Here is a 24,424-nt window from a genome sequence, read left to right on the forward strand (position 1 = left end):
AAACCTGCTGCTGCAAAAGTGAGGAAGATTGAAAGAACACTTTAATAACTTTATAAGAGTCTTGCATGAAAAAAAAAAGTTATAGGAACTTACCCTTTTTTCCCCACAATGATTTAATTTTCATGGCATTTAACAAAGTAGATGTTTAGGAGAAGGGGAGGCAGCAATGGATGCTGCTCCTCAAGCACTCACTGCCAAACCTGCACCCAGGGCTGAGCACACCTGGCCACTGACATCAGGACCCACCATTGCTGGCACTACAGCCCATGGACTGAAGTCCCCAGAACTATCACTGAACATAAAACACTCCACCTTTGGAGAGCATTCCCAGGCAACCACCACAGTGAAGCACGGGCTGGCAGCAGGGAATGCTTGCACTGTGGTCAGTACAGAGCACTCCCAGGATCGTGGCCCTGTGGCTCTTGGCTTTGGACAGACCTGAAAGAAAAGGGAAAACTCTGCTACTCTGCATGCCACTCTGCTTGTGGGAGAAGCCCAGATTTACACCATGATGTGGCTTTCAAGGGGACAGAAATTCATGGAAAGGGGTGGGTGTGTGGAGGGAAAGTCTTCAGACATCCCCTTTGGAAATGTACCATTTCTATTTAATTTCCTGCAGAAATAAAATGAGATTTTGCTCCTTAATGCTCAAGTTTGTATGTCTCAGCTGTAATTAATCTTGCAAACTGGAGAGCATCCCTCTGCCAATCGCTATGAGTCTGCAATTCACACAAGACTTCCTCTGTTTTTCTCTTTGCTGACTTTACTCTGTTGGTGCCTTCTCCTCCAGCCCACAGCTCACTGGGACATGAGCCCAGGTAAGAGAGCCACCCCAGACTTCACAGTGAGGAAGGCAGAGCCCAGGTGCTAAGTTTCTAAAGCACATCAGGCATAGACTGGGACGAGGGAAAAAAGGAAGCAGTTGATCTCCTCTGGCTCAATGAAATTATCATTTCCAGCACATTAGATCCTACCTGAAGCCTCATCAGGCCGCCTGCTTGCAGCTCCTCTTGTCATGTGGAGGGAAGTCTCTATTATCTGAAGAGATTCCCCTGTGTTTGATGACGAGAGGATGTGAGATGCTGCTGCTGCTGACAGACTGGCACTTTGGAAGGCTGCTCTGCAGGCTGAACACTTGTAGAACCCTCCTAGCAACTCTGAAGTACTAAAGCAAGGACCAGCATGCATAGAAAGGCTGCAACAGGCATGTGCTGTCTGAACAGTCCAGCCTCGCTCTTACACCCCACAGCATTGTAGCCCTAGGCCATGCACAAGCTTTTTGACCCCAGTGGCCTGGTCTCCCTTCCTAAGCCCTGGGTGTTATTTCCTAGCTCCTATGAAGTCCATGCACCCCTGTTAATTGTCTTTGGTTGTCTTTTCAGGTTAAGTTTCTGTGGAATAACACAAAGTCTTCCAAGTCAAGACTTCAGAGCAATTCACAAAATACCTATTTATTCCACACCACAGAGAAACTGAGTCACGTAATCTTACTCTATTCACTATTGCATTACAATTAGGCTGGCCAAAGTCCATTGACTTTGAGGGTCATTTTCTGCTTTTGCCAGAAGAAATGACAATTAGTCCCCAGAGAACATGACTCCTTACAGTGTTAGTATGAGTGTGACAGGATAGGACCCAGGAGTTCTATCAGACAGCCTTGTAGTTAAACCAAAACAGCTATGACTTTCCCTCCTGGGATCTAAATAGTAATATCCCTCAAAACAGCATTTCCTCACTGATGAGCAGACAGCTCATATGCTCCCCTTATTTGCCTTCAGGGAACCTTCTGAAAGCCCAAAGCGCCTCGAGTCAGTTGTTTAAGGACTGTGCTTAGGAGCACTGCTTGTTCTAAGGGAAAGTGAAGGCTTGTGCTCCTACATGAATCTGGATTATGCCTTTTCTGCACTCTGTTATAGTTGGAGCATGTTGTGTTTCAATCCTAGCTCAGATAAGGTCCTTACTGAGCACAAAAAGCAAGATGCATGAAAGGCACCTGTCCCACTGCTTCCCTGGGCAGGACTAGGGTTGCACAGCACATCCTAAAATATTGAGTTATCCAGGAATATCAGAGAAAATAAACTGGATCAATTCAATTCAAAGGGTGTTATTTTAAGCTGAGCTATTCAACTCCCAAGGTTTTGATGCACTTAAATGAAGAATCATATTAATACCAGGCTACATTCAATGGGAGGCACTTTCATGTTTTGGCATGTAACTGGGGAGAAGGGGTGTACTGATGTGTGTGTGTGCTCTGTGCCTGGCAGCAGCACAAGGACAGAGCTGTGAGCCTGCTGCACAGCAAGTGAAAAACCTAATTATCTTTTCTTCCTCTTTTTTTTTTTTTTCCTTCTTTTTGCTGAAGGTTAGACAATGAAAAATTCCAGCACTAGAAATAATGTAGGAGACCATTTGAATTATTTTAATTGCATAATTTAGGGTCAGGTGCACTGCTGGAGTAAACCTGAGCATGCCTACTGAAGGTAATTTACTTATATCAGCTGAGGATGTGGTCTCCTCAGGGTATATAAAGCAAAAAGAAAAGGCAAAGATACTCTTACCCCTTCTGTCCCTGTGCAGGAGTCTGCCACAACACTGTGTTAACTTGGACAGCTGCTGGTGTGAAGTTTGCCTGGGGCTGGCTGGAAAGGATGTTGCCTTTCCTTTGTATCTGGCCCCATGGTCAGAGACTGCTAAGCTCTTGCCAGTATCCTCAAAGCTCTCAGTAGATCCACACGCCTTTTCAAAGCCCCTCTTCTAGGCTTGTTTGTATGATAAACTCCAGTGCTAACTAATCTGGCTACAGGATAATAGAAGCAAAATTGGAGAGGCTACTACACAGCAGCTAACTACCTGCACACTGACCTTAAAAAGGACACACTTTCCTCTCTCTAACCACTCTGATGCAGAGCCTGCTCCTGCCATGTTAGGAGAGTTATGCAGAGATTAATATGGTCTTGCTGAGGTGAATGCTCCAGCATCCAGATGCACAATTACCAGCAGATGTATGGCTGCAGAGCCCAAGAGGGTGTGCAGTGTATTGACTATTAATCAAGTCCTGCTTTTAGGCCACAAACTGCATGTGGGTTTGGGAAAGACATATTTCAAAAAGCTTTACTTGCCTAAAATAATCTCTAGAAACAAGCCTAAGCCTTTTTTTTTTATTATTTCAAAACCCCATCTGTGCAAGCAAAACACCCTTCAGATTGTCAAACAGAAGGCAGGCAAGTCTCTCCCAATCCCCTTTCCTGCTCTCACAAACACCATAAACACCTCCACGGGGCAACAGGGTGGAAACCTGCCCAGTAGATCTCTGCTGTTTCAGGCTGCTCTGACTGAGTGCCTGCCTGCTGCCAACAGAAGAGACTCTGCCACCACAACCAGGCAAGACAAACACCCTGGGAAGCAACAGCGAGGCAGCTCTCACACGCTGCCTGTAGGACCTTCTCCAACAGGCACCAAACAAGCATAAGGAGATAGGCACTGGGAGCAGAGGGACAGCCAAACCCAGCCTGGCAATGACTTACATTCAGCTTTGGCACAGATGAGGCAGGCAGTGGTGCAGTTAAAGAAGTTCAGGATTCCTGCCACAGCCACGCTGATATCGGTGTTGCTGGGATGGAGGTTGAGGGTGGTGAACCGCTGGAGCTGCAGCTTCAGGAACTCCTCTGGTGCCACTTTGAAGTGAGGAACCTAAGTGGAGAGGAGGGGAAAGAAAACATGATTAAAGAGAAAAAAAGAAAGAAAAACAAGTAAATCTACCATAAAGGACCTTTGGTGTGAAATGCACAGCAGGCAGAAATTGAAATATCCCAATAAAACTGCAGAAGCATCACTGGAGTGAAGAGAGGAGGGTGGGATTTGTGCAAGAGCAGAGGAAAATAATTATTGCAGCAACAAGAAGCCACAGGAAGGAGTGGATCAGGAAAAGTCTTGCTGAGCCACTCAGAGAAAGGCAACAGGGGCTGTGATTACAGCACAGGAAACCATTCCGGATGAGTTCAACCTCATTAGCTTGGGCACTAATTGTAAGCGGGCCCACACTTCATTTCGGGCTTGCTGCCTGGGTAAATAGGGAGGATGCTTTGCAGGCAGGCAGGGAGTTACACAGCCCATGCTGGAGCCCCCCAGACCTTTGCTGTGTGTTAGATGGATGAAGTGCTGCAAATCCACCTCTGCCTGCAATACTGATGCGTTGTCAGGTAATTAGGAAAGATGAAGGCAAGAACAAGATGACCCTGCACTGGCAAGGCTCAGGAGAGAGAGGAACAGATGCAGCAGCCAGAAGCTTTGGGCTTTTTTTTGATCAGCAGAGAGGTAACAGGTGGCCATACAGTGGGCAAGATCCACAGGACTGTAAGCGCGAGTCCTAATAATACTGCGCTTGTCTCTAACACAGTGGAGCAGGGGGCAGGAGTAGGATGCTGGATCCCAGGGAATTTGGGGAAGGGGGAGCAGGGAAGCCTCCCAGGGAGACAGCCTGAGGGCTCTCTCCAAGGCAGCTCTGCTGCACCCCTGGCAGTTTCCAGAGGGAACAGCAGGCTGATAGATCAAGCCCAGACACCAGGGGTTCAGGCGAATAAGGAAAAGGAATATTGTTTTCCTTTTGCTGAGTGAGTTATATGGAAGCAATAGAAGGCAGAGAAAGGGAAACATCTGCTTCAGCTTCATTAGGAGAATGTCAAGTCCTCTTTTCCTCCATTATTAGTCCTTCCGGAAGCTATCGTCCCATGTCTCCCATCTCTCTGCTCTTGGGAAAGGCTATTAGTAGGTTGTGATGGCTGCTTTATTGATGGCATGAGCTGTTTGGTTAGCAATAGGAAAGTTAAAGAATAATAAGCTGCTATCTGCCTTGATTTCACTCTTCAGCCCTCATCACCAGTTCTGTTAACAGGGAGAGAAGCAGACTGTAAGCGAAAGGGAAATTCCTTTAACCAGAGCAGACAGGGCAGCTCCAGGACAAGCATGCTGATCACCGTTGGGAGCAGATGGAGTCTGAGACTTGCAGCAAAAACCGCTGCCAGAGAAGAGAGATGCAGACAGAGGTGAAGGCAGCCACTACCATGGCAGCTCCTGCAAGTGCCCAGAGCTGATCACAGCCCTGGGTCAGATCTCACATTTGGTCTGTGAGGACAGAACCCTCCTCTCCTTTCCAAGAGCTCTGTCCCAGTGAGACACCCCTTTCTGGACAGGATGGAAGGAAATCTTTGGGCCAAAGATTTATCCCACTAGAGGGGTAACGCAAGAGACATAGGTTCATACCCCAGTTTTACCACAGGTGAACATCAGGCCAGTCACTCCACCATATAGTGCCTTGGTGATAAATGGGGACATTCTCCTGTACCCGATGGGTGGCTGTAAGTACAATGGCTCTGGCTGGGTTGCTGTACCATGTTTAACACAGTGGCACCAACTGATCCTACTGTGATATAAATCACAGGGAGTTACTGCAGGTTTACATCACTAGGAGGGCAGCTGAGATCAAGCTTGAGAATCAAACACCTTAGAAGTGTGCTAGCACTTGCCTTTCATTTCTGGGTGGGGGGGGGAAGTGAAGAGACTTAGATCAGAGACTCAGATGGAGTATGAATTTCAGGGGAAAAACACTTGCAATCTGTTACTGCAGAGTTGCCTTTGCCTGGGATGGAGCACATGTCTGGGACATTTAACTAGAGAAAGCACTACAAAATACCCTCAAGAGACCCATCCTGCTGTAGCCCAGAGCACTAGGTCTAAAAGATCTCTTCCATCTCTTCAACACTTCTGATTCTTAGGGAACAAAGAATGGCACTCATTTGTGAATGCAAGTTATTTACAGTGCTCTGTTCCAGGCACTCCCCTCCTTGAAGGCTGGGCTCCAGAGAGAGTCTACTAAATGGCTGAGAGATGTTATCTGGCTTTAAAGGGATGAACTATGAGAAGAGAACTCAATTTCTTTTCCCCGAGAGCAGAGCCAGATCAGTGTAAGATGGTTCAAGGCTTACAAAATATTAAATCAGGCACGTAGGCTGGACACAGATAAAAAAGGTTTGCATTGATGGAACAGCAGCAAACAAAGGGGTGCAGCTTTCCAAGTACATGCACAAATTCATGTCACATCCAGGAATTTTGGCCAGGATGTGCACTCGCCAGGTTTTTGTCCCCCTCAGTCAGATGGGACACATTTTGCAGTGCTGGATGTGAGGGGAGCTGAAGTAAAAGGTGATACAGATGAAAACAGGGAAAAAGGAGGCAGAAAAGAGAGGAAAAGGAAAAGGAAGAAGCTGCAAGAATACATGCATTAGGAGAAGGGGCAATAAACAAAGCTGTCAACTGTGATGATTAGAAGCCAAGACGGATCATGGGAAGGACGATATAGCAGGTAAGATGAGTACAGCAAGTCATCTTTGCCAAGGATATCCTGGAGTACCTGAGGCAGATACCTCACTGGTCCTGTCTAACGTCCCTGCTCTGCCTTGCAGCCGAGACACGGGGACAGAATACTACACTGGGGATGATGAGGCACATGGACATCAGCTAGAGAGGGTTTGGGAAGCACAGGTGGAAAGGGGAGGTGTGCATATACAGCAGTGATGACTGAGAAACAGCACCAGACTTGAACAAGAACTGCAAGAGGCAGACTCAGGCTGGCCCTGTCTAACGTCCCTGCTCTGCCTTGCAGCCGAGACACTGGGACAGAATACTACACTGGGGATGATGAGGCACATGGACATCAGCTAGAGAGGGTTTGGGAAGCACAGGTGGAAAGGGGAGGTGTGCATATACAGCAGTGATGACTGAGAAACAGCACCAGACTTGAACAAGAACTGCAAGAGGCAGACTCAGGCACGGGAGAAGGCAGCGTAAGGCAGAGCTGGAAGCTGCAGCGAGCTGTGTGGCTGTGGCTGGGATTGGCATAGACACCAGACTCTTGAACTAAACCCTTCAAGGCTGCAGAAAGCCCTTCTGCATGGGATCTGCACAGAAGGTATTGCTGCTCGGTATAGTGGTAAATTAAAAATCCTAATCCATACTTACTAAATCACCAGCAAAATGCTGAGTTCCCAGGGAGAACACCAGGCAGCAGGAAGCACTGCTGCGATCAGAGCCCACTGAGAGCATCTTTGGCTTGAAGGACAATATGCAGAAGGTGGGGGCTGGGGAATGGGTCAGGATCTCTGCAGTGCCCCTTACCCACATCAGGCAACTCCGCTCTTGCCCAAGGTCTGCCAGGAACTGCTGGGAAGAAGGAGCCAGGGCTCCCATGTTACCTTCCCAGCCCTGGGCAGCTACCAGGCACAAGGGCACTGGGGCCAAGTCAGTTGGTGCAAGGGCATAGACTTATTCCAACACAGGATGTTTCCACCTACCTCTTTCTCCCCACAGATATTGCTGATAATAGAGCTCGAGGCTGGGCTTGAGGAAGGTCCCAGGACGCCTACCACTCCTTTTGGGAGAATCTGGCACACTGTGGGCACCAAGGAGAGGAAACATGCATTAGACTTCAGGAGACATGCATTAGACTTCATCCTCAACTTCCAGCTGACAGTCATGTACCTGCTGCACCTTACTAAAGACATGATATTGCCTCTTTCACACAGCATACTCCCAGTCATTTATCTCCCCTCAAAATCCCTCTATTCCCTCTGAAACACTGACACCCTCATCTTCATCTTTCCCCAGCCTTTCTAAATCCCACCTGAACCCTCCCCAAAGCCCTGCTATCCTCATCTCTCACTCAGAACTGGGGTTTCTCTCTTATAACATCCCTTTTTTGGCCCCATCTGCTATGCTCCAAGATAAAACATTTACCAAAGTTTATGGAAGTGACACAGCAGTGACCTAGCTTCAAAGGATCATCTAGCAGCAAACAAACTTGTATGAATTTTTTCCCCTCATCCTCTGCAGAGCTCAGTGGTAATAATAAGGATAGTATTACTGTTTTTCATTTGTTGTTTTTTTCTGGCAGTAGTTAATCTTCTGGCTCCATGCCACCAAGGTTAGCAGAACAATAAAAAGACTCTAAGAACATGAAGAAGTTAAATCTCCTCCCTCAATCTTCCTGGGTTAAACTGCAACCTTTTGTCCTTTTAATTCACAGCACAAATTTAGACAAATGGCACTCCAAGGACTACCCCAGCTGGTGTCACCTTCCCACTGCCATCCCAATCAGCCATGTCACTCAGAAACACTCCTCCAGAGCACTTTGTGCAGGCAAAGCCTTGCGAACAGAAGGCAAGAGCCCCTGGTGTCTCAATCCCTGGACTTCAAAAGGCTCATCTGAGCATCTGCTGGCCACGGCTTATTCTGAAATACCAGACCCACCTCAGCATCGCCACACACTCCCCAGACAAAGCCACATTTGCTCAACTGGTATCAAGTGAGTGCTTTCTGAAGAAAGAGGATACCACAGGGGAGAAAGGAGGCACCGCAACCACTTATCAGTTCTGGCAAGAGCAAGCTCACAACATTTTCATATGCAAAAACTAAACCACCATATCACAAAGCTGAGATTTTCAAGATAGCACCTCCATCAAATGGCTGATCTGTTTCAGAGCACCATTCTCACTGTAGGTCCCTGGCTTACATGTCAGACAAGCTTTTGTGATGGTTGTAAAAAGTTATCTAGATTCAGCAGCTGGAAAAAAGGAGACAGAAAATTTCAAACCAGAACATATTTTTTTGTAGTCAAGGGAATTCATCATCAAAACTGTCGTACTACATATCAGAGCAGGTTTTCTACCAACTTCAAGTCTTTAAATCAAGACTGGATGTGAAATTAGAGCTTATACTGCACTTGGGGTTTTTTCAGAATGGCGAGCTATGGGGTTGATGTAGTGTTGAGCAAGTGTCTACAGCCTGTTTTCTGCAGAAGATAAGATGGTAATCTCTGGCCTTAGACTTCATAACTCTCCATAGCCTCATGACTGGAATATGAGGCCAAAAGCTGAGAACTTAGTTTGTAACTTTGGGGAACTGTTTTTGGTTCTCTCCAAGTGCTACTTGAAGGCAAAACTCCATGTACTACTAGGTCCCTATACATACCAAGTGATCTGACATCTTACAGAAGATGCCAATGATATGCAAACATCTTCTCTTGGGTCTTCCTTCCGTGCTCTCATACCCTCCACCATCTCAATCTGCTACAGAACAAGTGATATTTTTCTGCAACATCTTCAAAGGAATTGCTTTTCCTCTGTGCTTAAAAATTTACAAGGCACTTACACCTCTTCAGAAGATCCTTTTAAATAAGAGCACCAGCAACTTGAAAACCTCGAACACTATCTCAGGGGGCACTCATCAGTCCCTCGCGGCTGCACCAGACCCTTTGGGTGCTCTGCAGTTCGGCATCTAGGAGGAAGGAGCTGCTCCAAGTCCTCTTTATCCACAGGTCATTAAGGCATAAGTCCTGGAGAGAGTTTTGTTGTGCATGCAGAGGAAAGTTTGGTGAGCACTTTTCTACTTATCTCTGGCATTGAGAACAAGAAGTGGGTTAGAGTAGTCATAGCAACAGAGTTGCAACAACTGTCAGAAGAAAGAGACCTGGCTTATCAATTCCAAGGGTGAAACATCCAGTGAAATTAAGGAAAATGAACGGAAACAAAGTGGAGGTGCCTGAGGCAAAGGTTTTGACCTCTACTGGAAAGCTTCTCTTGTAATCCAAACACATTTCCTATTTCAGAACGTTACCTGGTACTGTTAGTCTCCACAGGGAGAAAAGGTTCAACCTTGCTACCATCATGGCCACTGAGGATTCAGACAAGCACTTGCAGGGATGTAAAAATGTCGGCCCTGTACCAAAAATTCATGCCCAATAACCACATGGACTATAACCACAGATACTGGAGTAGCCCCTGCCACTCAGATCTCTTCCTATTCCAGGAAGGACTCTTCCTAACATCCTGGAGGACAGTGGGACAGAAAAACAAGAAACAGGCTTAGCAAAGACATTTCTCAACAATACTCTTAAAATACATAGGTCTTAAAACAAAACACCTCAGAGTACACCCTTCTCTGATGAGACCTGCCCTGCTTTAGACAGGACAGGACCCCTCCTGTCCTCACGCAGAGGCAACTCCTCAGTGGTGTGAGCTGATGATTGTTGCCTTTCTACTTGTATGTGGTCCTCTCTGCCTCTGCAGTTTACGCAGCTCAGATGTCCCATGACACTCCATGAATGCAGTTATGGGCTTTACCCAGAAGCTGCGAGTGGCATCAGAGGCTCCTGTCCCCCTTCCAGCACAGCCTACAGTCTGGAGCTAGGAGGTGGCTCTCACGCCAGCTCAGGTGGGTGTCAGGATGCAATGCAACATGGTGTGTTCAACGCTTTTCACAAGTATATTTAGGAATTAAGCACAGATCTGGACACTCAGTAAACAGCAAGGTATGTTTTAAAGGAAGATGGAAATATGTGCTTATTTTTGAACACGAAAAAGCACCATAACAAATGAGTAGCTCTTGCATTATTTATGTATATACATCCATTTAGTCACCATTAGACAGTGCCTTTCACCTCCTGGGATCTCAGGGCAGTGTTCAAGCATTTCCATGAACTCCCCCTTTTCAAAGCATGGTTGAAAGTGCTCAGGTGAGAGCATTCACCCACGGTGCAGAACAGAGCACCTCTTTCACTGCATACAGATACCCGACACAAGGTTTCCAAATGGCACGTAAAGAAGATTCCTGCCTCTAATTGAAAATAAATGAGCAGGGAAGGTATGCAATTACCTCAGCATTTCCATGATTGCCAAACATTATCAGAGGATCTTGAATGACAGGGACTGGTCAGAATGGGATTCTCATACAAAAACCACCAGGTGCATAAACAGACGGTGTTACAGAGAGTACATCCTGCACCACGGCTCCAAGACTGCTCCCTGTAACATTCTTTCTGCTTCTTAACAAGAACCCACAAGCAGAGTGAGCTTAAATGTGAAATCCAACAGGATCACAAAAATGGTAGGACAGTTAATAGCACATTTCAGCCAATGTCACTGAAAGGACGTATCAGGCACTTTGAAATATTGATGTGAATAAATAAAAATTAAAAATACTCCAGTTGCTCGCTCACTCTGACTGCTGACCTGCCTTGAGATGTTTGGATTAACAGAAAGCTGCTTAAAAGACTGATGAGGCGATAGGGGACAGAGTGACAAGTAGAAAATCTGTCCCTCCCTGGATATCAAAAGGAATAAGGTGTTTTAGACAAAGACATGATTAAACAAGTCATTTTGGATCTCCATAAAAGGAGCTGAAACATCAAACACAAAGAGAGAACAGGCTTTACTTATAACAGCAAAAAAAGCTCTATCCATAACCTTTCCCTGCATACTCATTTCAAAACACAGGACTTCACAGCTGTCACATACAGGAACAGTCAGTGTTTGCTTTCATTCATATATAAAGCTGAACCATGCACGAATGCGATTAAGATTGACTCATATTTTACCTACTCTAGCAATTGTGATTTTGTGGCCCCCTAACAGTAAAGATGCTTGAGTCAGTCAGGAGGAAAATAAAAAGAAAGAAAAATAGCTCAACACTAAAATAAAAACTAACTCTCAAAAAGTCTTTTTTTTCTCCTGAAACACTAATTGTACACAGAATATCACTGAAGAGGTGTAATCACAGCATTCCCAGATCAGTCGGCTAAGCATGCTAGCTGTGATATTTAAGGGTGATTCAAAGGGCATGAAGTTTGAGAACAGTATTAAACAGATGTATAACAGCTTTGCAGTCATAGGTTAAACCGTCTAAACTGCTTTTATTAATATTATGTGTGATAACAAATATCAGTGCCGTATTAAAGCCGAGGAGTCAGACATTTGAAAGCCTTGAAATTTTGAGTTAAAGGATCTGATTCTCCTCTGCTACCAGTATAAATCAAGAATAACTTCAGTGACATTAATAGCAGAGCCATGCATAATCCAGATTTTTCCTTTTGTAAGAAATGCTTGAAGATATTTTTCTCTCTGAAGAAAAAGTAAATAACATATTGCAAAATTATGTGAACATTCGCTTAACTAAAATCAAATCAGATTGATTTACAAAATGTAAAAAGTGGAAATTGGAGCAAATTAAAGAAAACAAAGAAAATCACCCTGAGGTTTGAAATGGAAGCTTGCCTCTTCCCATTTCCATGTTCTGCCTAAACACCACAGTTGCTGAAATACTTAATTCTCAGCAAATTAGTATTCTTCTGCTTGAAAATGTTCCCACAGAAAAATTTCTCAGCTGCCTTACAGGGGTGCAAGTGAGAAAGAAATCCTGCTCGCGATCTTTACCGTAGCCCTGGGGTCACTTGGCAATCGAGCCTGTTCCTTGAGCAAAGTTAAACAACGTGCAGAAGATTTATGAGAAGGTAAAAAGAATGGAACTAAAAATGCTACTGGTTCTTCCAAGTACACTGAAGGCTCAGGTAGGAAGCAATTTTCTCATTTCCTAGGAGGTTTGCTGGAAGATTTGGGATACTTCCAGAGGCAAACTGGGAACCCACTTGGAAATACAGGCAGCCCCCATCCCTCTGCATAACTGTCCAGTGCCACTGGATTTGCCCTATTGCTGTGCTAGAAAAGCAGGATGTGCCCAGCCCTGAACAGATGGGAAAGGCCAACAAAAAGTTCTAAGAGATGAGGGATCCAAAAAGGTGGAGAACTGCTGTTTTAAAGAGTCCCTGTGAACCTGCATGTGATGATCTTAAATCTAGACTGCCTCATGGGCGACAGGCTCTATAAATAGACACACAGGTACTTGCTGAAATGCACTTTATTAACTGAACGCTTCTATAAATAATGCAAACGCTAATTCAGGAAATGAAGGAACGATCTGCTGATCTCACAGGCTTATTGAGCCCCTTCTGCCAGTTACCCAGCGACCTGCTCCTGAGCAGTGCCAGCTACACGGCTCCACGAGGCCTCCCAGGCACAAGGATGCTCAGTGCTGCCCAGAACAAACACCAAAGCTATGCAAAAAAAACCAGCTCACTCTAGACCACAACACGCTTCCACACCTTTCTGGGATACCCTGTAGATTACACAGGCGTGGAACAGAGAACCATTGGGAAACAAGTCTAAAATCCCTATTATTTAAAATGATTTCTCCAGCTTTTTCAAGTCCACTTGTAAAAAAAAAAAAAAAAAAGGAAAAAAAGAAAAAATAAAAAAGAAAAATTATAGTCCTCCCCTGAACTGTAAAGCTCATCTTAAAAATTATTCTAAAAGGAAGCTATCTTATTCCAAATTATTTTCCCTCTTACAGGAAGAAGGCATTATAGATCTTTTTGGTTTCTTTCACTCACGTTCCTGAGAAGTCTGTAGGACACTAACCATCAATTCCTATTTTATTCATCAGCATGTGGCTGACATGTTGGGCATCTAGAGGAACACCTATAGTATAGACCTGACTGCACTAAGTGACTTTAAAGCAACGTGGAAAATATACCGCTCTTTCAAAATAATCTCTTTTTAATCCACACTATTTTAAACATTATTTGCTAACTTCACTTTGTGTAAACAAATCCACTGCCAATCTAAAGCACTGAAAGAGCTATCATGTTTGCTGACACTCAGCATTCCATGGGATTTTAAAAATAACTTAATTTCACTGAATTTGCTCAGAGTCTCTTATTTGCACATCATTAAGTACTTTACAAAGGAGCATCACCTCCTGCATCACTACCTCTGTTTATTGACACACAGATTAAAGAAAATAATTTGTCCCAAGCCACTGAGCTGAATGGTAACAAACCTTATTGGGGACTTGGATCCTCTCAGTCCACACCAGGGCTCACCTCACAACACCACACTGAACCCTCAAATGAAAACTGGTCTCAGCAGTCGCCCTCTGTACCTAACGTCCCCTCACACATCACTGTGCCCCTGTGGTGGATGCACCCAGGCAGGGCCAGCCCTTGCAAACACGTGGCTGGCACTGAACACATCACAAGTGCTGCTAAAGGTCCCACACACCTCCTGAGGGGATGCTGTGCCAGCATTTGGGCCATACCAAACCCTGCACCAAACCTGACCATGCTCGGGCAGCCAGGGCCTCTGCAGAGACCCGTGTTCACAGGTTGATCTTTCAAGTGCTGATGGAGGAGCCTAGAGGTGCTTTCTACCTTGCATACCTGCCTTGATTATCACAATTGTCCTCTGCAACAAACACAGTGTGCCAGACACCTCCTGCAAGCCAGCAGAGAGAAGAACTGGGGAAGGACCAGCTACACGGAGGAGTACTTACTGGTTTCTGCCGTCTCGTACTCGCTGTCTCGCAGCAGCTCAAAAATGTCCACCTCCACTTTGGCCTTCCCCACCCTCTCGGGTGCACGGTTGATGCGGTTCTTGGCCAGGGTGATGGAGAGCCTCTCCCCTCTGCTGCACTCCATGGGGTCATCCAGGATGGCAGCTGCAGGAGCAAAGGCATTGGCAGCAGTTAGGCTTGGCAAGGACCTGGCTCGGTTCTGCACACCCCTCTGTGCCCCTCACCGCTTCGGGATCCTCGCTGCCACGCAAGCAGCCACCACGTTGGCACTTCTGCTCCTGCCACCACTACTGAAAGCATCCTCCCTCCCACGCACGGCCTTTCCCGTCACTTCACCCACCTCACAGGTCCTGCCAGACACGTGGGCGGTGAAATCTTTGCAGCAGCGGCTGTGTTACCTGCCGGCGCGCTGCAGCACGACACGGCTGCCTACATCACTGGGGTGCTGGCGGTGCCCAGCACCCACTGCAGCACCAGCACCCACCTGCTCACCCTGGGTGCTCCTAGAGAGAGACATCCAGCTGTGCAGCCCCAAACAGCCTGGATCCGGGTGTTGCCTCACATCCCAACAGAGGAAGAACGTCCCCAGATAGCCTCGTTTGGTTCGTTTGAGAAAGCGTTGGTATGGTGCTGATAGCTGGAATATTTCAGGAAGCATGTGGGCAGCCGTGGGTGGAAAGGGACAAATATTTTTCAAACAGAAAGCACTCGACTCTTGAACTCAGCTCCTGGGCCTGCCCACTCAAATCTGTGCTAGGCAGAGGGAGATAGTGTGGGGTATTATTTTATTTTCTTGATGGAAGGCAAAAAGAAAGTGGAGTCGAGCATTAATCACAGCGTTTCATTATCAGTTGACATAACTTCTACATCCCAATGGGTTTATCCTTGTTAATAGGAGGTCTCCTCCCAGAATGCAGCTATTCAGTCATACCTGGAGATGAACAGCATTGGTTTTTGTTCTGTATATTAGAAAGGCACTAATTCCTATCTCCCCTTTCCAAAAATCACTCCGAAAGGGAGCTGAGAACTGCCAAGGTGTAGACAGAGTCGCAGCTCAGCACTGAATCAGGCCCCACAACGCACAGGTTAGCAAAGCAGGGATTAGTGGGGCTCTGCTGGTTTGTGTCTCAGGGAAACATGGAACTAACTACAACAGCTAAGTGACTTGCTGAAAGATATGATTGCATTGCAGCAGGTTTGGGGTTTGTTTTGTTTTGGGGTTTTTTTAAGATAGGGAAAACCAGAGCAAAACATGCAAATCAACTGGTAGATGAAGTAAAGTACATCAGCTATAAATGGGAGGTATCCCGCCTCCCTGAGAGCAAGGGCTGGGACCAGAGGCCAAGGATACACATGTTGTGGAGACACAGCTAACTGGGACCACTGATAGAGAAGCATGGTGACATTGTGCTGTGGGTGGGACTGCAAACACATTCCTCTGAGGGCTGGTTTGTGCCTTGGAGGTCCTCATTGCTCCCCCAGTGCCTGAGCACCTACCACACTTCATTACCTCCAATACACAGAGCCTCCAACACAGCCCAGCCCAATGAATAAACCTGTCTCCAGTTCAGGCTCCTTTTAGTTTGGATTTCTTGCCTCTGAGACTTGCTCTGAACCAGTTCAAATCTCAAAGCATAGCCCAGTTTCAACAACCAACCTGCATCACATTTCAGGACTCCTTTCTCAGCCTTGCTATGCTCATCCCAGTGGGATCTCTCCTCTCATGACAAATAACTGCAGAGCAACTCTGTAACCCCAGCTGTGGGTGGTAACTAGATACCAAATCCACTGGTGAAGCAAAGGTGGTCCATGCTAACCTGATTTACTTTGTATCCCGATGATATCCCCTCAAGAACTCCTTCTCTTCCTATTTTTCCCCCAGTTTTAAGAGAGCTAAACTGAACTAAGTACTGGTGAAGAGACACACATCAATACTTGGTGTACGATATGCACAGATGTCTTGGCGAACATTCTCAGTCCTTCAGGCGACACCATCTCCTCTGCTCCACTAACACACAAGCAACATCATTATCTGCAAAGCTAGGGCAGTTAATCTTAATCTCTTTATGCAAGAAAAAAAGGTTGTGCTTTCCTCTAAGGCCAGGAGCATGGATCACAGGTTTTTAAAGACATCGATACGGCTGGTGACTGCTCTTAATTACAAAGAAGCTAGGAGACTAAAGTGCCCCAATAAGCAGCTTGTTCAACTCCTCACTTCTCTAGGAAAGCAGCAGCATGCAGAGAAGAAAGTCCTTTCTCATATACAAAACTTTTGGTGTGTGTCAACTTTTCACCAAAGCCTTATTTCCAGGAAAGGGTAAAGCAATGTACTGAATCCGATGAACATCACAAAATGCTGCTTACGTTCCAGGTGCTGACATAGCAAAATTAAAGATCAGGGGTGTGTATGTGTGTGCATGTGTGTCAGCATTCTTAGGTTCATTATTTTCTAATTTAAAGCTTCAATATCACTAAAAAATGGACAACATTTTAAAGTATTTTCTGCAATTGTCAGTTTTCAAACACAATTCACTTCCACTAATGTATAAATACTTTTAAAAAATAAAACAGTTGAAACCAAAGCATTTGAAATAATTTCCTCAGGCCACCTAAGCACAAATGTCTCTGGTCATTTTACACTTTTGTTTCTGAAAATATTTAAAATTTCACTACAGCTAAGAAAAAAAAACAAAACAAACAAACCCCAAGCCAAACCCAAATACTCTTCCCTACTCAGCTCTGATTGAATTTGAGCTTTGCAGCCCACCCTGTGAGCAAATACACGAGGAAGGAAAAGTGCCCACAGCAGGTGGCAGGTTTTAGAAAAGAAAGGAAGCCTCAAATGGCAGGAACAGAACGGACTGCTCAGTGCCAGGCAGACAGGGAAGATGGGGGCTACTTAGCCTCTCTGGCAGCAGAAACAGAGAAGGGGCTGCTCCTCTTTAGGCTCTTTATTTTAATCCATCAGATCATGCTAGAATGTGGACTGGGCTGGGCATCCCTCGGTGGAAACCCTTTTTTCTGTGTGACATGGGCACAGCTGGATAGCCTGAACCCTGGGACAGAGGTGGCAGTGGCACCCCTAGAGCCCAGCTGCTAATCTAACTACATTATTGCTTTCTATCTCCCTATGGGGCTTGGGACAGAAAACCAGCAAAACTGGTTCATTACATTTTCGGAGACTAGTTAGTTTTACCAAATATGAAACCAGCCCCCAGAACAGACTAGGTAATGAGGGTGAACTAATCTTTATTTATTAAAGCTAGTGGATGAAAAGGTCATTTAATGTTTAAAAAAGGTGAGTTTTAAAACTTCATGTCTTGGGACACAGTGCCAAAGCTCATCTAATAGTGGCATCATTAAGTATGAACGAAAGTCTTTATAGAAATTCCCTTTCATCTATTCCTGTCTTTTAAATAAGGGAAGATGCATCAAGTAAATCTTTAATCCTGAAAACTTACAGCAAAGTCTTTGAACTTTGTCAGCCTCAAAAATCACTTCTATCTCCCCCATCATAATAAATGTCTCCAATCTAGACTGCCTTCCCTATGAATTATCAGAAAAATATTTCAGAGTGAGTCAGGGGCACCTGGGCCTGTGATATGTGATTCAGGGCTGCTTAGGTTTACACAGGGACTGAAAGTCAAACAAGTTCAAGCAAAGACAGCAAGGACTGGCAGAGACTGAGCTTTTCTCAGGAAGAACTGGCTGGAAACATCTTTTCCCATCAGATGCTCCAATCTTAATAGATAAACATCCTTTATATAGTAATAATTCTTTTTTTATTCAACATACCCGTGTTTTCCATACACCCTAACACAAACCCCACAAACCCAAGAGGCTAAAAACCAGAAGAGTTTATCACTTTGGATTGCATTGAATATAGTAGGGTTACAGTTGCTCAAGATCTGAGCAACAAGTGAGTTCAATTGTAAATTTCAATCAAACACAAATGCAGAGGGAGAGACGGAGACGGTGGCATCGGGCTGCAGCATCTTCACTCCACTCAAGCAGAGCACAGCCACAGCAGTATGGAAAGCAGATGCTCAAACTCTTCTGCCTTTTCTCCTCTTACCCCAGAAAAAATTCTCCAGGAGGAACAAGGACATTCATTTCTCACCCTGAACAATTTAGTCCTAATCCTTTTTGGAGTGAACGGGGGGACGGGCAGTGCTGTCAGCTTGTGGGCTTTCAGCAGTGGAGACAGCTGTCTTCCTGTAGCTGGGTTGAGAGACAGCAACTCATCCTATTAAGAACACCAGCCAGTTTACAGACAACACTGAAATTTAATCCCTTCCACCCTCAGCTGGGTTTCAACTAGTGCTAAAAAAGCAGAAAGCCTCCGTTCTCCCATTCCCCTAAGCCATGTGGCTCCCTAGAGTGCTACCCGCCACCAGCCAGATTCACAACATATGCACTCTGACAAGCCTAATACGATTGCAAGTTTTACTACATCTCACTACGTAATTCATGATCCAACCAAGATCTAATGAAGTAGCATTTTTATAACAATAACAGGGAACAGATGTTATCGGGAGGTTTATACACTGCTACAACAAACAGCGTTCAGCTGACCTTTCCCTGTTAACTTAATTATTAAGTATCATTACATTTTCTCAGGTGTTTTCCATACCATTGAGATGTAAAGCCATACTCAGAAACACAACTGCCATCTCAAGTAACCTCTTGAAGATTTAGCAAAGCACTGGCTTAGTAAACATGATATTTCACTGTTCATAACCTGTCCCTCCAAGTTAAAAAGATACAAAGCCATCTGCAATATATCTCAGATGTCTCCTCTGACAGGGTAAGATCACACCTACAACCTCTTCTTATTTATGCAGTAAACACAGTTCTCAAATTCTCTATGTTCCCATGATGAATAAGCTCTCAGAACTTTAACCTCAGTTCAACCAGGTTTAAACAAAAAGAAGGATGCAACACCTACCTCTGGAGATGATCAGTCCATAATCTCAAAACCAGGAACCCTTTCAATCAAAGGCATACCAGAAAAACATACCCTTCTTCAGAGCACCAAAGTCCTGCTCAGGAACACCAGCCTCAGGAGATGTTCTGGGGGAATGACTCCAGACCTCCACACCTCCCCTTGCTCCTGCCTCCTACTCCCTGACCACAGGCACTGCCCTTACCAGCAAAGACCCACCTGCAGCTGCTCTTGATTTAATTAACCCCAAACTAGCTCAAAACCCACCAGGTTCTAGAATCATTTGAGGGGGCAGTTGATTAAAAAAGGCTGCAGGACTGCCTTTAGTTTGCACATTTCCCCTCTACTGAATACAGTATCAACGCTTCAGGCTGTCAATACAGTGAAGGACAAGAAATTTGCAGACTTCCTCATTATGAGGCTGTCAAGTATAGCTCCAGTGGAGAAACAGGTGGGATTGTGTTTCCATTATAATCTCAGAAGTGCTGCTTAAAAATAAAATAAAAATTCATCAATATGCTATTACTCTGAGAGGAAAGAGGATATCATAAAGGAAAAAGAAAATCTAAAAACATAAACCCTCCTTCACAAAGAGACTTGATAACGTTTGTCTGATCAGTATAGCAGAGGGCTATTTATTGCTCTTGGCCAACATTTGAAATCTGCATTTAAATAGAGCTTCCCTCTCATTTCTGCTATCCAAAGAGAGTGAATTCACAGGAGAGAGAGAGAGAGAGAAGGGAAGGCATGATACAAACAGCTGAGGGCTTTAGTTTCTCTTTTCTCTTCTTTAATAATTGCTTTGTGTACATAAAATCAGAATAACATTCTCTGAGACTGGGAGTTTCCAGGAAGACAGGAACACTGTGCACTTCTCTATCACAGAAGCACAGAATGTTGGGGATTGGAAGGGACCTCGAAAGATCATCCAGTCCAACCCCCCTGCCAGAGCAGGAATATCCTCCCTGACCCTGCAAAGGTGACAACCTGTCAATCATGCTGGACCTGTCACAGTGCTGGGATGCAAAGCCTCAGTGGGGGAAGTTCATGTTTGTGCCCCTGCAAACATTGTCCCTCTGGTCCAGGCAGGTAAAAGCACTGCCAGACTCCTCTTCCCTCCCTCCACGCACACCTACATGAAGCAGAGATGGCTATTCGGATCCAAAATGGGGTAGGCAGGGGGAACACACTTCAGCTGCCATTCTGAAAGCAGACATTTGCAAGACAGGTCTCATCTTGTCTCTCACTCCTTTGCTTCATGTGCAGGAGGAGAACACACACTAATGAGACAAGGTCCTGCTCTTCTGACAAAGATCATCTGCTTTTCTGAATACAAATCTCACTACGAGGCAGCCAGCAAACACCCTTAGCATGAAGACAGAAGCAAAAGAGCACAAAGGGATAAGAAAGGGGTCTGAAATGGAAATTCCCTGTCCGGAGCTGGCTAATGCAATCTGAAGCCATCCTCTCATACAAAAGCAGGGCAGCAAACTGAGGTCCTTTAAAGCCAACAGGGAAACTCCTACAGGTTTCCACAGCTGCTGACTTGAGGCATGCTGCAGCTATGGATAAAGTCCTGATCTGTGAATTCAAATAGCACATTTGCAACCAGATAAAGCCTACTTAATCCCTTGAAAAGCCTGTCAAGAGACTTCCCAAAAATGAGGGGAGAAAAGCAGGGAGGAGGAAGAATGACTAATTTAACCTTCTGAGGTGTAAGGTCACAGCAGAGGCAGGGAATAAATGATTATGGCTTTGAAAGAAAGAGATGATCGAGGCCTCTAGCAGGACAGTCTGGAAGAATGAACGAGAAGTGCTCTCCACCTCACATGGACAGGGTTTTGCAGGCAGAAAAGGGAAGGAGGTGAAGGTCTAATGCTAAAAATGGAACAACAGGAAGGCACGGTGGGACATCTTTAACAGAAGGCATCCCAAGAGCCACAGACACCAGCCAGGGATGTTGCTACCAAAGGCACATGGAAGCAAATGGGTACCAGGAGGTAAGAGCCTCTTGGGGGTGTCAGAAATCTTCCAGCAAGAAAACAGGCAATTCCAGCCACCAAGAGCCTGTTTGTACACATGTGTACATGGTGAGGTGGGATGCCTTTTTGTTTTCCTGAAGCTTTGCTCACAGCAGGAGGCATCCATAACAGTACTCTCTAGTGCAGATTTCCTGCATCTCTGAAAAGCCTATCTGTCAAAGTGGACTGCAGTTTGCCACAGAATTCAAGCTACTGGATGGACACGTACCCATATCCATACAAGGTCAGTCTAAGTGCCTATATCTGATTTTCTTAGGAAACCAGCCTCAAAACACTGACCCAGGTTGGCAACGTTGTTTTCCTGTCTATCTTTTGTTTCAATAACATCAAGTTGAGTTTCAAGAGGAAGTTTTTCTGCCTATTTTAATAGTCTCAGGTGACCAGCAGCATCTGTTAGGAGGAGAGCACTAGGAGGCCCTAGTGGGGCCAGAAAACTTGCTAAGACCAGGAAACAAGCAAGAACTTAATTAAGTCAGTGGAGAGTATAAATACAAGAAAAATAACCACACAAGCCTCAAGTGCCACTTCCAGGCAAACAGAAAGAATGCAGAAGGACAAAGCAATGTGTAAAATTCTAAGCTAAAAAAAAAAAGCCAAAAAACAAATGGGGAAAGTCTGCTAGGATTTATAGTTATAATCACAGATTTGAGAGATGGCAATGCACAATGCAGCTGTGGGACTCCACGTTTGAGAGCAGGCAGCAGTCACGGGTGTGGGAAAGAGCCTGCCACAAGATGGGGAGGCAGGAAATTGCTGCAGAGCCCCACACTACCCAGGTCACTTTCCTGGTGTCACACTTGCAATAAGCATGTTCCGTACCTATAAAACAGATGACCACAAAAACCCAGAGCTCCAAAAACCACCATCTCCAGAGGTGGCTGTATTTCAGTGGCAGCCAAGGCTATTCCAGCATACAGACAACTCTCAGCACTGCTTGGGGGTTTGCTGATTGACAGTGATACACCTTTTGTATCTCAGAAGAAAAAAAAATGAAAAAAATATATATTTTTGAAAAAATATATGAAAAAAATGAAAAAAAATGAAAAAAAAAGAAAAAAATATATATTTTTGAAAAAATATATGAAAAAAAAGAAAAAAAGAAAAAAATAAAAAATGAAAAAAAAGAAAAAATATATATTAATGTAAGACTGTCAAAGATTCAATGTGCTGCTGCAGCTAAAGGGTTTCCAAGCTATTCCATGCTATTCCAAGCTATTTCCAAGCTATTCCATGCTTGGAATAGCTGCCAAGGCTATTCCAGCATACAGACAACTCTCAGCACTGCTTGGGGGTTTACTGATTGGATGCAAGGAGAGTAACATTTCCAAAACTGACACTTTGCCTTTTGCAGAGGGAACCATTTCTTGAACCTCCAGCATGCTTCCAGATTAAAGGAATTTGAGGCCCTTCTAAAGCCAGTAGATTTCAATTTATGTAAGTGGGGCCATTAGGGACTGTTTTCCTCTTAACTCTTCCGGTGATCTTACCACTTACAGTGCATTTGCTCTTCTTCCAGCATCTCCCTATTTCAAGGATGTTAGGGCTTTGGCACCACTTGCTGATTCTTCCCTGGTTGGCAAACACCAGTGCACTGCAGAGGATACACAGCTTAGATCAAATGGAACACAGAAGTGCCAGGCCCCACTTCCAGGCTTCTCCCAGCCAGCTGATTAATTGTGCACACAGAGATATCAAATAGCCTTGGACATATCCCCAATGTCAAGGTGAGAAGGGGAAAAAAACTGCAGTAGAGATGGAATCTAGAGTTTTGCTTTCACCAATACGGGGAGCTTACAGATATTTTGCACCAGCTCTATTCTTGTTACAAATCATTAGCCATTGCTATTATTACAAATCTCTTAAAAGATGGATCCAAAGACAAGGATCTACCATGCTGGATGTAGATACCTGATATGACAATTCCTTTGAAGATATGAGACAGACAAACGATCGGTGGAATGACTTTCATTCGCTTATGATGGATGAAGAACAAAGGCACAAAGAGATAAAGCGACTACTCAGGGTTTTGCAAGATCACATGGCAAATAAAGAGAGTTAATATGCCAAGAGACTTTCAGAAACCCTTGTTTAGCACCTTAGCCTTTTTACGTGCTGCCACTGAAACTTGACACTTCTGCTTCAATCTACAGGCATCCAAGTGCATCACAAAAGCCAAGTGAGCATTATTAACAGAGCTTTTGGGAAGATGGGAATCTCCAGAAGCAGCAGCATATTAAAAGAAACATATATGAAGATAAATTAAGACCAAGGTAAATGCTACAAGGCTGAGCACAGCATGGATGGAAGATTCAAACAACAATTGGAGTCTTTATAGTCAATGGAGAGGGTCAGGTCCTACAGGGCAATTCTGAGCACCTAAATCACGTGGTAATTTGTCCCTAACAAGCTGGCCTTCAGAGTCACTGCTCTCTAAGCACCTGTTCCTTGGGAAACCTCACTGCCTACCTCTCACAACCTCCCAAATGCTGGTGCACAGATGTGCAAGGGAAGAGAGTGTGGCATAAGAGTAGGAGATGATCACAGAGAAGCTGAGTAGAAGATGGAACAAGGGTGGGAAAAGGTGACATTAGAAACCTCACCCCTTCCACAGAAGATCCAAGTGTATTAACCTACATGAAAGAATTTGATCCAATTATAAAACAATGACACAGGAGCCTGATGTGCCTCAGGATTGTTTTAATCTCTTTGCTTTACTGTTAGAACAAACAACTTCTCCTGCTGAGTCACACTGAAATTAGATGCTAAAGAGCTGCCATACCAGATGTGGAAGCCCTTCAGATCCAATATCCATCAATCTACACAACCTCTATTTATTTTTTGCCACTCAGTCTTCAGCAATTTAATAAGTTACTTCAACATCTTCCTGCCTTTCCTCTTTAGCGTGCTCACTGCTCACTGCATTTTTTTCCCCTGATGAAAACTCCTAGCTTCAGGATGGGAAAACAAAACAGGAATTTTCTTTTCCTTGGACTCTGACATGGTTTTCCCTCCCTTTCCATCCATTTTAGCAGAAAACTGTCAATTCATCTAATCCCAGTTTGTACACTTGTTTGCTAGGAAAATGATGATGTGTTATTGGAGAACTGTGCTTTCTTTCTTTGCTCGTGTACACAGTGGCTCCTGTTCAACCCCAAATCAGCACCTGTTTTGCACTGAATCCACACTGCAGCAGAACATGTGG

General features: G+C 44.8%; 1 protein-coding gene across 1 annotated transcript in view; it reads right to left on the reverse strand.

The window, feature by feature from the left end:
- Positions 1 to 24,424, reverse strand: part of LOC104530611 (glutamate receptor ionotropic, kainate 4) — a 127,265-nt gene that overhangs the window by 61,361 nt on the left and 41,480 nt on the right. Inside the window, exons 2-4 of the mRNA XM_010175258.2 lie at positions 14,215 to 14,379; positions 7,347 to 7,444; positions 3,525 to 3,690 (exon numbers count right to left, since the gene is read on the reverse strand). Of these exons, the coding sequence (XP_010173560.1) occupies positions 3,525 to 3,690; positions 7,347 to 7,444; positions 14,215 to 14,379 (429 nt within the window). The remainder of the gene's footprint in view (positions 1 to 3,524; positions 3,691 to 7,346; positions 7,445 to 14,214; positions 14,380 to 24,424) is intronic.

Source organism: Antrostomus carolinensis, unplaced genomic scaffold (assembly GCF_000700745.2).
Source record: "Antrostomus carolinensis isolate BGI_N321 unplaced genomic scaffold, ASM70074v2 scaffold4199, whole genome shotgun sequence".
Taxonomy (NCBI): domain Eukaryota; kingdom Metazoa; phylum Chordata; class Aves; order Caprimulgiformes; family Caprimulgidae; genus Antrostomus; species Antrostomus carolinensis.